Genomic DNA, 16,662 nt, shown 5'->3' with positions numbered 1-16,662 from the left:
ATCCAATCAGCGTCCAATGAGCGGAGTCTATAGTTTTTTAGCAAAGGTGTTCCTGTTTTTCTCATGTGATTAATTTGCGGAAGCATCATGTGATATCGGTAAGCTATTTTAGATGCAAAACTCAACTGAACGCAGCTTTCGGTTACCTGAATTCGTAGGAGTTATGTCTTCTTCAAAGTTAGCCCTCGTTTCTGTCGCACTTCTCCTGATGATTACTGTATGCAGTTGTAAATATGAGCCTACCTGGGAATCCATCGACTCCCGACCTTTGCCAGAGTGGTATGACCAGGCCAAGTTCGGAATATTCATTCACTGGGGAGTGTTTTCTGTACCAAGCTTTGGTAGCGAGTGGTTCTGGTAAGCTGGTTAGCCTATACGTTTGTACAATACAGAAAGTAATAAGCTGTTTCTTCCTCACTAGTCCTACTTTAAATGCACAATCTACATTTCCTGCTGTGGTCAATTCAATAAATTAGATAAGCTACGGAAGAAAATGATTTGATCAACTGTACCTCACTCCCCAAGCCCATATTTAAAAAAAAAGTTTTATCATTTGTATGGATGTTTATTCCAGGTGGTTTTGGCAGAAGCAGAAGATAAAGTCCTATGTTGACTTCATGCAGAAGAACTATCCTCCAGACTTCAAGTATCAAGACTTTGCACCACAGTTTACAGCTGAGTTCTTTGATCCCAAAGAATGGACTGACATCTTTGCCTCATCCGGGGCAAAATATATTGTCCTCACCACGAAACACCATGAAGGTGTGTGTGTGTGTGTGTGTGTGTGTGTGTGTGTGTGTGTGTGTGTGTGTGTGTGTGTGTGTGTGTGTGTGTGTGTGGCTGTAGCAATTTTAATAAAGTAATACATATGATTCCACTAGATTAGGCCTATAAAAATGTATTTGTGGTTTATTGTTATTGTTCTATCTGCAGGCTTCACTCTGTGGGGTTCGGAGAACTCCTGGAACTGGAACGCAGTGGACGTGGGTCCAAAACGTGATCTTGTCGGAGAAATGGCTGGAGCACTCCGAGCCAACAGCGACCTGCGTCTGGGACTGTACCACTCTCTGTTTGAGTGGTTTAACCCGCTTTACGAGCAGGACGCTGCCAACCTGTACACTACCAACCTCTTCCCCACAACTAAGACGCTGCCCGAGCTCTATGAGATCATCAACAAGTACAAGCCGGAGCTGCTGTGGTCCGATGGAGATGGGGATGCTCCTGATAAATACTGGAACAGCACCGGATTCCTGGCTTGGCTATACAACGAGAGGTACAGTCATAGAGATGATAGACAGAATCTACCACACTCCCAAAACATATTAGTGAAGGTGCTAGAGGCTAATTGCAAAACTGGAGAAAGCAGAAAAAATCTGCACACTTCCAGTTGAGGCAAATTTCGGTAACTCTTAATTTTAAGGGGTCCTTATTAGTGTAATTACACTGTAACAAGTATTGTAGTTAATTGTAATAACTCACAGTTACACTGTATTAACATGTATTTGCAGTCTGTAATGCTTGTTACAAATGGACAAGTTTCCACTAAATTCTTCAATTTAGTGTTTAATTTCTTCATTGTTGCATCAGATTCAGTAATAACTGTCACAAGGTTGTAATCTCTTGTGGACGGATGTACTGTGTGTCTGAGATTACAAAGGTTGAAGGCTCAATGGGCTCTAATTAGCTACCTGTGAATGGGCACTCTTCAAGATGTTGTTGCTAGGAGTTGCCCCCCAAAAGTGTACCATCTGGTTTAATGTGGTTGAGTTTACAGTAACAGATCAGAAATAGGTCAACTTTACTAACTGGGGCCTACCATATGGGTGTCATCCCAGATTCTAATAATAAAAAATGTGTACGTTACCCATTATAACAACGTGTACCTCCTTGCCATCCAAGTGATCCACAAGTACACCACAGAGTACATGTAATATCTGCATAAGTACAATGTAATTACTAGGTGTTACACAGGATTTAGCTTCTTAAAAGGAAGTGTATATTGAGGGATACTTACTTGTCATTAATGTGTACTTATATAGTACATTACCCATCCTGACAACCTGGTCCTTATTTGAAGGCTTCTGGAAGCGCCAAAAAATAAACACAAGTACTGCATAAGTACAAGGTTTTCGTTAGTTCTTACCAGAATTTAGCTATTTAAAGTGAAGTTTAACTTTTTATAGTTATCTATGGGCAATTTCTATATAATTACTCATTACCAAATTAAAAGAACGACCCTAGGTCTATAAGCGCGGAAATCGACTCTGCTGCATGAGCATGCTTTTGCGGGACAGTCGATAGCGCACCGGACCTCGGGCTAGAAGGTCGAGAGTTCGAGAACTGCTCCCTGCCGTTTCATTACAATACCCAGAAACAAAAGATGAGCTTCAACTTTAGTCAACTTAATTGCAACATGTAAAAATAATTGACACTTCTTACAAAATAATAAGGAATTTTATTGTTTGATTAATAATTAGATCAAACAAAGGTGAGTGTGTACCTACTCAATAACATAAAAATAACTTCTAATGGTGACTCAAACCTGTAGCCTATAGTATGGTGAGTAGCCTAGATGGCTAGCTACACTCCCTGCCCGCTCCCTTGCCCTCTCCCTGGGCCTGAGCTTGTATAGCTTACTCCCTGGAATTCCAGGCCTCCACACCTAGTCTCCCTACCCGGTCAACACCCGTCTCCATTGGCCTTAGAGTATACCTTACTCCCTGGAATTACTAAAGTGTCTATAGTCCCGCTGTCAGGATCCACGTGCACCCGGTAACCCGAAACAGGCTCTGTAAACATGGTATTTTGAAACAGGCTCTGTGCTCCTGGTGACCCGCCTACCTTTTTTCTGCTCACAGTCTTAAGTCCCAACTCCAACCTCCATGGCATGGGTGCTGCCCTCAGCCCCCGAGTCTGGCCGCCCCTGCTCGGACTCGGGAGTGCCCGCCGCCTTGATGGAGGCCTCCTTGTGCACCTGGTAACCTGAAACGAGCTCTGTGCACCTGGTGACCTGTCTGCTTTTATCCACTCAGAAAGTCCCCAACCTCCACAGCCTGAATGCTGCCGCCAGCCCCTGAGTCTGGCCGCCCCTGCTCGGACACTGAGTGCCCCCCGCCTTGGGGGGAGCACTCAGACCCAACCTGACAGATGGTAGGTAGGGACAGTGGGAATCTCATTCAGCCATTCATGCTCGTCACTAATTAGATGACAATGAATTTGGATGCCTCGAGACTCTTAATTATCTCCCGCAGTTTACCCCAGCTTCATCGAATTTCCTCACTTTGACATGAAGGGGTCACAGCCACGCCGAAGGTGGTTTGAGTGCGACCACGAAGGGTAGCATGCTACGGTCAGATATCATCAAATCGACATCCATTTGAGTCACGCCCGTTGTTATCAGAGGCTTTTCTGTCTTACAAACTGGACATCAGTTGCCGCTACTAACCTTCAGCAGACTTTAACTGTGTGTTTACACCCAATCGATATCAAGTGCCAGTGCAGTACTTATAGGCTTGAGAACCAAATACCCAATGCAGTATCTAGCGGCACCATCGACCGGGTGCCGGAAGAAGCAACAGAGAATAATCATCCCCTTTCCTCACTTTGACATGAGGGGGTCACGGGTGATTTGAGTGCGACCGCGGCAGGTGGGTACGCACCGTTAAATTTCATCAAGTTGACATTCAGTGATCCGTGCCCAGTGGGAACCTAGGCTTCTTCCGTCTGTTTTATGGTTCCGCAGCAAATAAATGGGTGTGGATGGTACTACCCACATCAGATGTAGGCCTCCCTCCCCAGACAAGCTGGAGATGCCTCTCCCCACTTCGTAGGGCATGAGACCGATCCATGCAATGCCCTGTCACTGCGGGGCCAATGGGTTTAGTCTCAGCCTTAAGTCTAGTGAGCGTAGAGGAGACCTCCCCGGCGACGCCGCCGAAACCGCAACGCTTTCCATGGCTTGGGCCCCTCTCTCGGGCTGAAAAAAAAATAACTCTCCCGGGGCTCCCGCCAGCTTCTCCGGGATCAGTTGCGTTACCTCACTGGATGCCTCGTGGCGCCCGTCTCCACCAATCCGTGGACATTATGAAAGTAGTTTGAGGTCAGTAGGTCACATGACCAAGGAGATATTGAAATGTAAACATTTCAATAAATAATTTAAAATAGTGTGAGATGTATATCGACAGCAAAAAAGTGTGCAATGTTTATGCCATCAGGTTTCCTAGAACCAGTTTTTTTTTAAATGTTTTCTTTTTTTTAGGAGTGAAGGTTCGAGCTATTGACATTTGATTTGTCACTATGTTGACGGTCCCTAACTGCTGTTGGTGGACGTAAGGAAAACTACAGGCGAATATCCAAACTGAATCTGTCTTTACCTCGGTAGCTAACTACCAATGTTATATCGTCTAGCACAATCAATGTTTCCAAAAAAGAAAAACAAATTGCATGGGAAATTCTCTCTCTCCTGTGTTTTTGACCTAAATAAATTGCACCAACGCATCCCATTGAAAGGTTACATGATGGAATAAAACTTTGTCTTATGACCATTTTTAAATGCATTTATAAACCATTATTCAGCCAGGCTTACAATTTGGCAAGCACGAATGACTATCTCGCAATTTGAACCTTAGCTCTTTATTAATGTGTCTAAAAATGGTTAATTGATGGTTAAAGTAATTGACCCCATTGTCAATTGCACCACTAAATTATATACATTTTTATTTGTTTGTTGTGAACCCGTTTTTTGCGATTGGGGCCTGGGCATCAGACTCCAGATCGTAATTGCAGAGTTGTAAATGTGGTGGTCGGTTTTCAATTGGCTTACAATTATCACGTTTTTTACGTAGGCTGAAATATGGTGCATTGGGATCGGAAACTTTAATTACTCACTCCTGTAATTACAGACTGCATTTAACACCAGTTACATGTTATTACAGTGTAACTACAAATCATGACAGTAGTGTCCAGGGAAACTGGCCGTATATGTATAAAAATCTACACCAATGTCTTTTTGAAGTTTATAGGTCTATTTAATGTGTCAGTTAATGCTATGGAGTATGATGTATGCGCCAACTGTATAAACATCACATGCGTCATGATTTCATGTAATGTGCCCCCCACCCAAAGCCCAGTGCGAGAGACCGTGGTGACCAATGATCGTTGGGGCTACGGCAGCATCTGTACCCATGGAGGCTACTACACCTGCGATGATCGCTACCAGCCCGGACACCTGCTCAAACACAAATGGGAGAACTGCTTTTCGATAGACAAAGGTTCCTGGGGTTACAGGAGAAATGCCCAGCTTAAAGACTACTTCACTATCGAGCAGCTTGTGGCGGTCAGTTTTAAATGGTTCTGAAAAAGCACTTTATTTTATGGTAAACTGGAGATTCAGACCCTTAAGCTCTCTTACTACCCAATAAAACGTCTTCCACTACCATAAACTTTTTGTAGCTGAATTGGTCATAATCCTGTTTGCATATGATTAAGTATGACTCATAAACAGCATAATTTAACTGTAAAGTGCACTCAGTCTAAAGTCTTTTGACTTGTTTTTGAAATGCTGCTGGTCCTGTATGTTTCTTGTATAACACTTCACCACTGTTGTTTTGGTTAACCTAAATGCTCAACTCGACAGCTTCATTCTTCTCTCCTAGACTAATATATGTATGAAACTAGTAGAAATGTATTTTGTTATAGGGGAGACTGAAATTTGGTGACTTTTCCAGCCCCACACAACTAAACTACGCAACAAAATGTTGCTGGGAGCAGTGCAGGGTCGGCTGCATTCCTGCCTATGGAAGATGTTATAATATTTCATATAGCTGTCATAAAGGCTTTATGACTGCATACTTGTGTCTTGCGTGATTCAGACATTGGTGGAGACCGTGTCCTGTGGAGGGAATCTGCTGCTGAACGTCGGACCTACACATGACGGACGCATCGCCCCCATCTTTGAAGAGCGTCTAAGGCAGATGGGTCAGTGGCTGGGAGTCAATGGAGAGGCCATCTACAACACCACCGCATGGAGGGCCCAGAACGACAGCATCATACCTGGCATCTGGTAAGTTCATGATAATAGCAACTAGAATTTTTTAAATTTTTTTTTCATGAAGAAAATGTTTTGACTTTCTTCAACTGTCCAGAAGTAGTTTTATGTTTGTGGAAGAAGTTTAGAAGTTTAAATTGTTAGAGGCTATTTTAGTAATTTTTTAATGTCTGTAATATCACGTGTTATTACGAAAAGAAACTGGAAGCGGTTTAATATTCAAGGTTTTTTACATGATATATTTAGCATCGAATGGAATAGAATGGAATTAATCCCTGATGTTGAACTAGCCTTTTCTTACTTCCACAACGCATTCCAGGATGTACGCAATAGGCATGCCCCTTTAAAAAAAATTCAGGATTAAGGGCAGAGAGAACCCTTGGTTTACTAAGGAACTTACAAAAATCACAAGGGAACGGAATGCTATGTGGGCTAAAGCAAGAGTACCTGGTTTGGCAGATGATTGGATGGCTTTTAAACGTCTTCGAAATATGGGTGTGGCTATGATCCGTAAATTGAAAGCAGACCACTACCTGAAATCTACCTCACAAAATGTAAATAATCCATCCAAATTTTGGCAAGTAGTGAAAGGTTTGGAGTGCAGAGAAGATCCACAGCTTCCTAAACAATTGTTGGTCGACACACAGATTGAAACTGAGAGAACCTCCATTCTGAAAGCCTTGAACCAGCATTTTTTAGATGCAGGCTTTTTATTTGAAAAGTTCAAAGGTATAATTGAGCCCCCTATAGATTTACCTGACACCCCTGTGTACTCCTTCACCAGGTTATCATTTTCATCCTTCTCTGTTTCAAAAGTGTGTAAAGCCCTGAAAGAAATTAATTAATAAAAATCCCCTGGCCCTGATGAACTAGAACCCCGCCTCCTACACCTAGCCGCAGACATCATTGCTCCCCCTTAACATGTATTATCACCTTATGCTTGATGTTAAGGAAATCCCCCAGTTATTGAAATCTGCTTTTGTACTGCCTCTCCCGAAAGGTGGAGATCCCTCGCTACTTGACAACTATCAACCCATATCAAAACTGTCTGTACTGTCAAAGCTACTGGAGTCCTTAGTTAGTAGGCAGCTAAAGACCTACTTCCAAGAAAACAACATCTTAAATGGAATGCAATCGGGTTTTAGGTCTGGCCACAGCACTGTTTCAGCAACATTGAAGGTTTTAAATGACATCCACTGTGCACTTGATAAGAAGTTACATTGTGTGTTTGTTTTTATTGATTTGTCGAAGGCTTTTGACTCCGTGGACCATGCTGTGTTAGTGCAAAGGTTAAAATGTTGTGGAATTACTGGTCATGCTCTAGATTGGTTTATGAATTACCTACCAAATCATACACAATGTGTAATGGCGTATGGATGTAAATCTGAGTCCATAGAGGTGTGCTCAGGTGTTCCGCAAGGTTCTATTTTGGGCCCACTGTTGTTCATTTTGTATATCAACAAGATTGGGGATCTTATTGAAACACTGGATGTTCATTTTTATACAGATGATACTGTTCTTTATTCAAGTGGTAGTAGTTTATCTTTAGCTTTTGAAAATGCTCAAAGAGCATTTAACATCATACAATAGAATCTGTATGATTTAAAGCTGATTCTAAATTTGGGTAAACAAAATGCATGGTATTTTCAAATGCCAGGCATGTTATAAATCACGTCATTGCTACATTGGCTGGACATACTATAGAGCAAGTTTTTAAAGTGTAGAAATATTTGGGTGTGTGGGTTGATGATGATAAGCTGAGCTTCACTGCATGTAGAGAACTTGATAAGGAAGCTGAAGCTGAAAATAGGATTTTATTACCGGCATAAGGCTTGTTTTTATTTTGAGGCCAGGAAGGAGCTGGTACGATGTACATTACTGTCGGTTTTAGATTTTAGTGAAGTTATATATATGCAGGCCCCAGCCACTACCCTGAGAGCACTTGATTCAGTGTATCATGCAGCCCTCAGGTTCTTTACAAATCAGAAACGTCTAACACATTGTGATCTCTACAGCGCTGTTGGCTGGTCGTCATTGACCTTGCGTAGGCTTAAACACTGGTATACACTGATTTTATAAGGCCAAATTGGGTCAAATGCCATTTTATCTCTGTTCCTTTTTAGTCAGGTCAGTAAATAAATATCAATTACGGTCCCATTCTGATTTGCTTCTAACAGTACCAAAAATTAGAACAGGTCATGGTAGAAATAGTTTTAGTTACTTTGCACCGTGGTCCTGGAATTCTCTCCAGAACATTTTAAAATGTGATGATCTAGTTTTGTTGGTGGAGTTTAAACACTTGATCGATGTATATATCATAGAAGAGTGTAATTGTTTTTAGAGTACTGGAATGCTTTTTTTTTTACCCAGCTCTGTCGTCAAAGAGATACAGTCCTGTGAGCGTAGGCGATGATTATCAGACAATCACTTCGTCTCAGAAGTGGTAAGGAAGGCCAGCCCACTCCCGAATAGAGAGGGTGCCGTGATGGGTGAGAGCTTTGGCGTTTGTAACAAGCCTCAGCGCCCCATGGTACAGTGTCCAGCATACGTAATGACACGACTTATTTCGGAAATAAAAACCCAACTTGAGATTGAGCTTTTTCACACGACCTAAAGGTGACAGTCATGTAACAAGAAACCCAGGTAAGTTAGTATGTGCTTGCCCTGCCTGGTGACCATACATGGAAGAATCTGAGGTTTCATCTTAAATTTCCTGAAAACCATTCACTTTTCTTTTTTAAATCAGAGTTTAAAAGCGACTTCAGCTGACAGAACTGAGCCTGGACAATAGTAAATGCACTGTGTAGTTCATCAAATGCCTTATTCAGTGTTGCTGCACAGCAATACATTCCAAAAATTACATTTTGGGTTAGGTCACGTCACGATAAAATGGTCAATTTGACTTACGAACACTGGACTACAAACACTACCACAGACAAAGCCTGACATGCTGCCATCTTGGTTTCTCAGTCTACTGTATGTAGATTGAGTGTAATATTAGTGACCGTTACTGTTGGTGGGTTCTAAAATCCTGACAAGTTTTTTTTAATCAAGTTTGACAAATTGGAAATGGCCATTGTTGCCCTAAATGGAGTGGCAATTTGACCGCAATGACTTCCTTCACAAACTGTCAGACTAGTAAAGACTGTCTGAAATCTGTCATGCCTACTACTTACTAAAACTACATACTGTGTGCTAATCGTACTACGTACAATTTACAACGTACTGTTTAGTTGTCACATTTTCAGTTGTCTTTTAAAGTTGAGAGAAAGTAGTTGACGCCTTTACTAAAACAGCTGTATTGTTTGATTGGTATAATATATTTCTGTTATAATTTTAAGGTTTGAATAGCAGAGAATATAACTACCAAGTTTTACCTTACATTTTATGGTTATTTTTCTAGCTTTTGGGGAGTGGTCAAAGTAGCTGATTTGTGTCAAGTCAGTTTACAGTGAATGGAATGTTGGAAGTCACATCTTAAGAAGGGGAGTTTTTAACAATTGGAGCTTTAGAATGTTGAAGAAATCCCATCACTCACTCCTGCAAAAGGTATAAATCACATATGTCAGAGTCAAGGCCCGCGGGCCACATCCGGCCCGCGAGAAGGTTTTTTACGGCCCCTGGGATGATCTTGATTTGTTATTAGAACCGGCCCGCAGACCGCAGCAAGCCGGCAGCCCGCAGATCTTTTACACGCACCAATACTACATTTCCCACAATGCAACGGTGACGCACCGAGCAGTAGGCTGCTTCATTTCAATATTTATTGGCACAGCAGTTGTCAGCATCACAGTAAAATTAACTTTCAGATACCCATCAAAAATGGCAAAACGGAAGGTGGACACTGAGAACCGGGGGTTTCAAACAAGGTGGGAGTCGGAGTATTTGTTCACGGAGGTAGCTGGAAAACCTGTGTGTCTTCTGTGTGGAGAAAGTGTGGCGGTACTGAAAGAGTATAATCTGAGACGACATTATGAAACGAAACACGCGGACAAAAACAAGAATATGGACATGGAACAAAGGCTACAAAAGGCAGAGGAATTAAAACGAGGCCTCAAATCTCGACAGGCTCTGTTCAAAAAAGCCAAATCACAAGGCCAGGCTGCTGTCAAGGCCAGTTTTATTTTGGCAGAAGAGATCGCTAAATCAGCCCGGCCATTTACGGAGGGGGATTTCATCAAAAACTGCATGATTAAAGTTTGTGACGAAGTTTGCCCAGAAAAAAGGCAACTCTTTTTAAATGTGAGTCTGAGCAGAAACACCATTGCCGAGAGAGTAGACCAGTTGTCCATCAATCTAAAAGAGCAGCTTGTGAAAAAGGGAAAAGATTTCATTGCATATTCCTTGGCTGTGGATGAGAGCACCGACATTTCTGACATTGCCCAGTTGTCAATTTTCATCCGCGGAGTGGACTCCAGCCTAAGCGTGACAGAGGAGTTTTTGGCTTTACGTCCTATGCATGGCACAACTACGGGGCATGATTTGTATGAAGAGGTGTCAAGATGTGTAAATGAGATGGAGCTGCCTTGGGAAAAACTCGTGGGTTTGACAACCGACGGAGCACCTGCGATGTGTGGACACAGGAGCGGACTGGTGGAGGAGATACGGGAAAAGATGCAAGAGGAAAACGCGACAGGTGAGCTGACAGCTTATCATTGTATCATACACCAGGAAGCGTTGTGCGGTAAAGCCTTGAAAATGGAGCATGTAATGAGCATCATCACGCGCACAGTTAACTTTATCAGAGCCAAAGGTTTGAATCACCGCCAGTTCAAGGCATTTCTGACGGAGTTAGAAACTGAGCATGGTGATTTGCCTTATCACACAGAGGTGCGATGGCTAAGCCAGGGAAAGGTGCTTCAAAGATGTTTCGAGCTTCGTGAGGAGATTTGTCTGTTCTTGGACAGCAAAGGGAAAGACACAACACAACTCCGAGACGAAATGTTTCTGTGTGAAATGGCTTTTCTGTGTGACATTACGAGTCATCTGAATGCAATGAACTTGCAGCTGCAGGGTCGGGATCGTGTCATCTCTGATATGTACAGTACAGTGAAGGCATTTAAAACCAAACTGACTCTGTGGGAGACGCAGATGCGGAAAGAAAATTTGAGCCACTTTCCCAGCTGCCAGACCATGAAAGAGAAGCTCTCTACCAGTGCGTTCCCGAGCGCACAGTTGGCTGATAAAATAGGTATGCTTGCCGCTGACTTTCGACGCCGATTTGCTGACTTTGAAGCACAAAAAAGCAGGTTGGAACTGCTCGGTAACCCATTTGCTGTTGACGTGGAAAGCTCACCACCAAACCTCCAAATGGAGTTGATTGACCTCCAATGCAATGATGCACTGAGGGCAAAATATGCGGCAGTGGGTGCTGCGGAGTTCGCCCGTTTCCTCCCCGACACAATGCCCCAGCTGCGCATCCAGGCTGCTCAAACGTTGTCTATGTTTGGCAGCACATACCTGTGTGAACAACTGTTTTCTTTGATGAACTTGAACAAAACATCACACAGAAGTCGACTTACTGCTGAACACCTCCACTCAATTCTGAGGATTTCCTCAGCTCAGAGCCTTACCCCGAACATTGATGAACTTGTGGAAAAGATGGGACACCACCAAGTATCACCCTCAACCTCAAACAAGTGAACATTACTGTGCAATCACATATTTAGAGTTTTTACTCAGTTCAAGTTTAAAAGTTAAAGTTTAATATTTGTTTTCACTGCATGTTACTTCTCCTTAAACAAAGTGTTGTTTTTGATTAGATTTTTGCACTTTATTTTATTGTATTTCAATCCAATTATATTTTAAAAATATTTCAGTTGAGTGGATGATAGAAAATTGCTATTATTGTTTTTTTCTTTGAAGTAAATTTAGCCCACTTTTGCTAAAATAGAAAATATAGGCTACTGATGGTGCCTTGAATACCGGTTTCTTTCATTTAATGTTCATGTTATGGGGATTTTTATATAAAGGAAATTTGTCTTTTGTGTCTGTTGAAAATTAAAGATTACTGACAGAGCCATAAGAAAATATTGCTTTATTTATCTGATCATATTGGAATATATTTGTTAGGTTTTCAGTAGGTTCAATTAGGTTCACTAGACTATATGCGTCATTTAAAAAAATTTCAATGAACATTCGAACAGTCCGGCCCTCGGCTTGTAGCTAAATTTTTTATTTGGCCCTCCGTCCATTTGACTTTGACACCCCTGGTATAAATGATACCAAAAAGTTGTAAATAAGCAACCTATTCCTGACCAGTCTGCTTGTTTTTAAAGTTTGAATGGCATTTCAAATCTGTAATAAAAACAAGATTTAAAGTGTGATTCCTAAAGCTAATAATTTATCATTATTAACACCACAGCAGGAGCCCAGAATGACAGCATCACCCCTGCCGTCTGGTCAGTTCTTAGCTAGTCATTTAGTTCCCGGATTCGTGTGGCAGAAAGGATAGGCCTATATGTTCTATGGTCACAGTAAGCCTACCAGACGCTCTCATGACAGGCTTTCGATATGAAGCCCACAAAAGGAACCATATGTTCCAAAATTTGTTTGTCCTCTAGTTTAAATCAGTGAACATTTCTTATAAAAAAGGCACAGCGTTTCACTAATAAATGGCTCATTATTGTTTTTGACTGTGTTCCAATAGGTACACTGCTAAACCACAGGACAAGGCCATCTATGCAATTCTCCTGGACTGGCCTCCAAGCGGATATGTTGTTCTGAATGAACCTATTGTTTCTACAGGAAAGACTCAGGTAAGCTACAGAATCAGACAGCTACTTTCTGTATACATTTTCACATGTAGAATGGGTAATTAGATTGAAAATATTGTATTATCATTTGCAAAAAGAAAATGTATGATATACTGACAATTTCCATTTAAATATATACAACCAGGTAGTGTTGGTTGACAGTTGGTGAAAGGGATCAATGCACCAGGTTTTTTTTTTTTTTTTTTACATCTGGGGAAAACAGGATAGACTGGTAGAACAAGCAAGCTACCAAATCTGCATTTCCACTCTGATCACCTGTTATTTGCACAGGTGGTGCTGCTTGGTCACAAGCCACTGTACTGGGAGCCGGTGAAGCCTCGTGGTCTGAAGGTGTTTCTGCCTCAACTGTCTTACAGTCAGATGCCATGTCACTGGGCCTGGACCCTACGCCTGACCGGTGCCGCATAGGAAAGAATGCAGGGTCGTGTTTATTAGCAAACAAAATGAAAACAAAAACAAGTGCTTCTTATTGAACAAGTTCAGATAGTTTGTTTGTCCTTTTTCTTCTGTTTTGTGCCTATTGAATATGACCTGGTTTTAAGCAGACTAGCTGTTTCTTCTCGCTTCTCAACTATGGGTGCGTTTGTTTTGCATTGCCTGGTGAGTTTGCACATTTTAGACCATTCCAATGGTCCAGAAGTGAAACCTCCACCCACCTGGGGCACCGGTCAATTCGAATGAGCACACCCAGTTTATATAATTGTGAGGAAGTAAAATAGCTTGCAGATCATGTGCCACTCCTTCACAGAAGGGAACCTTTGCTTAGACCATGGTATCAACCATTGGTCTAAAATGGCTAGCTGCTAGCTTTTATCATAGGCCAACCCAACCTAGCCAATTGGCCATTTTAGACCGATTGTTTAAACCATGGTGTAACCAAAAGTTCACAATGGCCCCAGAGTTTTGTTTTTAAGTGTGTGGGGAGGACCTTTCTTTGGAGAACTGATGGTAATTCTAAAACTTAAGAGGCCAGTATGGAACCTGAATGTACACAATTGTTTCATCTGTTTTTTAAATTTTAGTTAATTAAGAAGACTAATGAAATTGATTTTAAATTACTTGAATAATTCTTGTGATTGGTGTTTCATAATGATTTTTGCACTTTTTCTATAAGGGATTGATACTGTATACACTGAAATTGAACATGTGAATTTCAAAGGCTTTTATCAAATTTGTATATTGTTTTCAGGATTGTGACTGACCATCATAGCAACTTCTTAAACTAATGCCAATCCATATGTACTTTTTATTAGGAATTGAATGCATTTGATACGTTTTAATTGTTGTACGGCTTTACAAATTACATGCATAAAATTGAGTTGAATAAACCTTTAACTGTTATAAAATATTTTGGCCAACAGAATTGTATCCATAAATGCCACAGGTTATTGTGAAACAGTATCATGATACATAGCATAGCCTCTTCAAGTTTCGGGAGAGAACAACGTTTATCGTCTGTCAAATGCTTGGCCGAACAGCGGTACGCGAGCCCCCTCTACTGCCTACGGTCAGCACTATCAAGCAACATGTGGTAACATGTCTTAACGCACCGACGCATGTCACAATTCGACAGACCAGCGCGTTCAGCTATAGAGAATTGAAGCAAATATCCACTACATTTCTCTCCGACTGTAAACGCAACTTCGAATAGGATACGATTAGAACTAGTGTAGAACGAGTCAAGCACACATGATTCCAACACAGGTCCTGTATTCCGATTTGCGGTATAGGCTATGCGGTCTTTTTGTTGGGGTCAACATGCGCTTAATTTCAAACGTCAGTCGTTGTAGCCTACTTTTTAAATTAATTTCCAGAAGTAAAAAGGACCATTTCTTAATTCGAAGCCTTCAAGTGTGAACGATACCTATATGTCCAATCTGTGTGAACATTGCAACGTGTCTCAATGTTGTCTGTCTACTCCTATCTGTAATGCACGCGCTTGGCCTGTGCCTTGTGGAGAGAGGAGGTTTTCCGGAATTGTTACGAAAAAGTTCCATGACGTGAAATAGGGGGTGAGCAAGGGGTTTTCATGTTCCATCGGTCTATTTCTCAGGATAGGATACTTAGACCTTAGGAGACAACAGTTCCGCAAGAGAAAGCACACTGCTAATTTATATATTACTGGTCATATCTGTTCTTTCTCTTATGGAGAGAATGACATTTGATTCCAGCCAGGATGCCAAGGGAGGAAAGCAAGCCATCTTGGAATGTCAGTGCAATTTCATGTGGTTTTCTCTGATCAAGCCATATCTTGAAAGTGGACATGAAGAGATGTATTCATTCATATTAAAACAAAATTAAAGGCTTGTTTCTGTTGAAGAACCCTTATGGATCTATGTAGAATCCTTTTTAGAAACTTTTTTTTTAAATTCAGAGAAGGTTCCAAAGAACCCTCTCAGATGAAAAGGTACAGTTGAAGTCAGAAGTTTACATACTTAGGTTGGAGTCATTAAAACTCATTTTTCAACCACTCTACAAATTTCTTGTTCACAAACTATAGTTCTGGCAAGTCGGTTAGGACATCTACTTTGTGCATAACATAAGTCATTTTTACAACAATTGTTTACAGACAGATTATTTCACTGTATCACAATTCCAGTGGGTCAGAAGTTTACATACAGTAAGTTGACTGTTCCTTTAAAAAGCTTGGAAAATTCCAGAAAATGAGGTCATGGCTTTAGAAGCTTCTGATAGGCTAATTGACCTCCTTTTGAGTCAATTGGAGGTGTACCTGTGGCTGTATTTCAAGGCCTACAAACTCAGTGCCTCAGTGCTTGACATCATGGGAAAATCCAAATAAATCAGCCAAGGCCTAAAAAAAAAACATTGTAGACCTCCAAGTCTGAGTCATCCTTGGGAGCAATTTCCAAACGCCTCAAGGTACCACGTTTATCTGTACAAACAATAGTTCGCAAGTATAAACACCATGGAACCACGCAGCCGTCATACCGCTCAGGAAGGAGATGTGTTCTGTCTCCTAGAGATGAACGTACTTTGGTGCGTTCACAAGGACCTTTTGAAGATGCTGGAGGAAACCTGAACAGAAGTATCTATATCAACAGTAAAACGAGTCCTATATCGACATAACCTGAAAGGCCGCTCAGCAAGGAAGAAGCCACTGCTCCAAAACCGCCATAAATAAACCAGACTACGGTTTTCCACTGCACATGGGGACAAAGATCATACTTTTTGGAAACATGTCCTCTGGTCGGATGAAACAAATGTAGAACTGTTTGGCCATAATGACCATCGTTATGTTTGGAGGAAGAAGAGGGAGGCTTGCAAGCCGAAGAACACCATCCCAACTGTGAAGCACGGGGGTGGCAGCATCATGTTGTGGGGGTGCTTTGCTGCAGGAGGGACTGGTGCACTTCACAAAATAGATGTCATCATGAGGTTGGAAAGTTACGTGGATATATTGATGCGAAATCTCAAGACATCAGTCAGGAAGTTAATGCTTGGTCGCAAATGGGTTTTCTAAATGGACAATGACCTCAAGCATACTTCCAAAGTTGTGGTAAAATGGCTTAAGGACAACAAAGTCAAGGTATTGGAGTGGCCATAACAAAGCCCTGACCTCAATCCCAAAGAACATTTGTGAGCAGAACTGAAAACAATGTGTGCAAGTAAGGAGGCCTACAAACCTGACTGAGTTACACTAGCTCTGTCAGGAGGAATAGGCCAAAATTCACCCAACTTATTGTGGGAAGCTTATGGAAGGCTACCCAAAACGTTTGACCCAAGTTAAACAATTTAAAGGCAATGCTACCAAATACTAATTGGGTGTATGTAAACTTCTGACCAACTGGGAATGTGATGAAATAAATAAAAGCTTAAATA

At 41.5% G+C, this 16,662-nt stretch overlaps 1 protein-coding gene across 1 annotated transcript; it reads left to right on the top strand.

Moving 5' to 3' along the window:
* The first annotated feature begins 47 nt into the window (after positions 1-47).
* Positions 48-14,170, top strand: fuca2 (alpha-L-fucosidase 2). The gene is made up of 7 exons (XM_046307932.1): positions 48-357; positions 575-762; positions 934-1,273; positions 5,125-5,335; positions 5,871-6,061; positions 12,696-12,804; positions 13,093-14,170. The coding sequence occupies exons 1-7, from the start codon at positions 113-115 to the stop codon at positions 13,228-13,230; spliced, it is 1,422 nt and encodes a 473-aa protein (XP_046163888.1). The 5' UTR covers positions 48-112; the 3' UTR covers positions 13,231-14,170.
* The last annotated feature ends 2,492 nt before the right edge of the window (positions 14,171-16,662 follow it).

Source organism: Oncorhynchus gorbuscha, linkage group LG17 (genome assembly GCF_021184085.1).
Source record: "Oncorhynchus gorbuscha isolate QuinsamMale2020 ecotype Even-year linkage group LG17, OgorEven_v1.0, whole genome shotgun sequence".
Lineage (NCBI taxonomy): Eukaryota > Metazoa > Chordata > Actinopteri > Salmoniformes > Salmonidae > Oncorhynchus > Oncorhynchus gorbuscha.
Note: the sequence above shows the minus strand (reverse complement) of the source record. Positions and strands in the feature narration are given on the sequence as shown.

Coding starts and splice junctions, on each gene's coding strand:
- fuca2 (XM_046307932.1), top strand. CDS start 113: ATGCAAAACTCAACTGAACGCAGCTTTCGGTTACCTGAATTCGTAGGA. Junction 358..574: donor TTTGGTAGCGAGTGGTTCTG/GTAAGCTGGTTA, acceptor TGTTTATTCCAG/GTGGTTTTGGCAGAAGCAGA. Junction 12,805..13,092: donor TTTCTACAGGAAAGACTCAG/GTAAGCTACAGA, acceptor TTATTTGCACAG/GTGGTGCTGCTTGGTCACAA.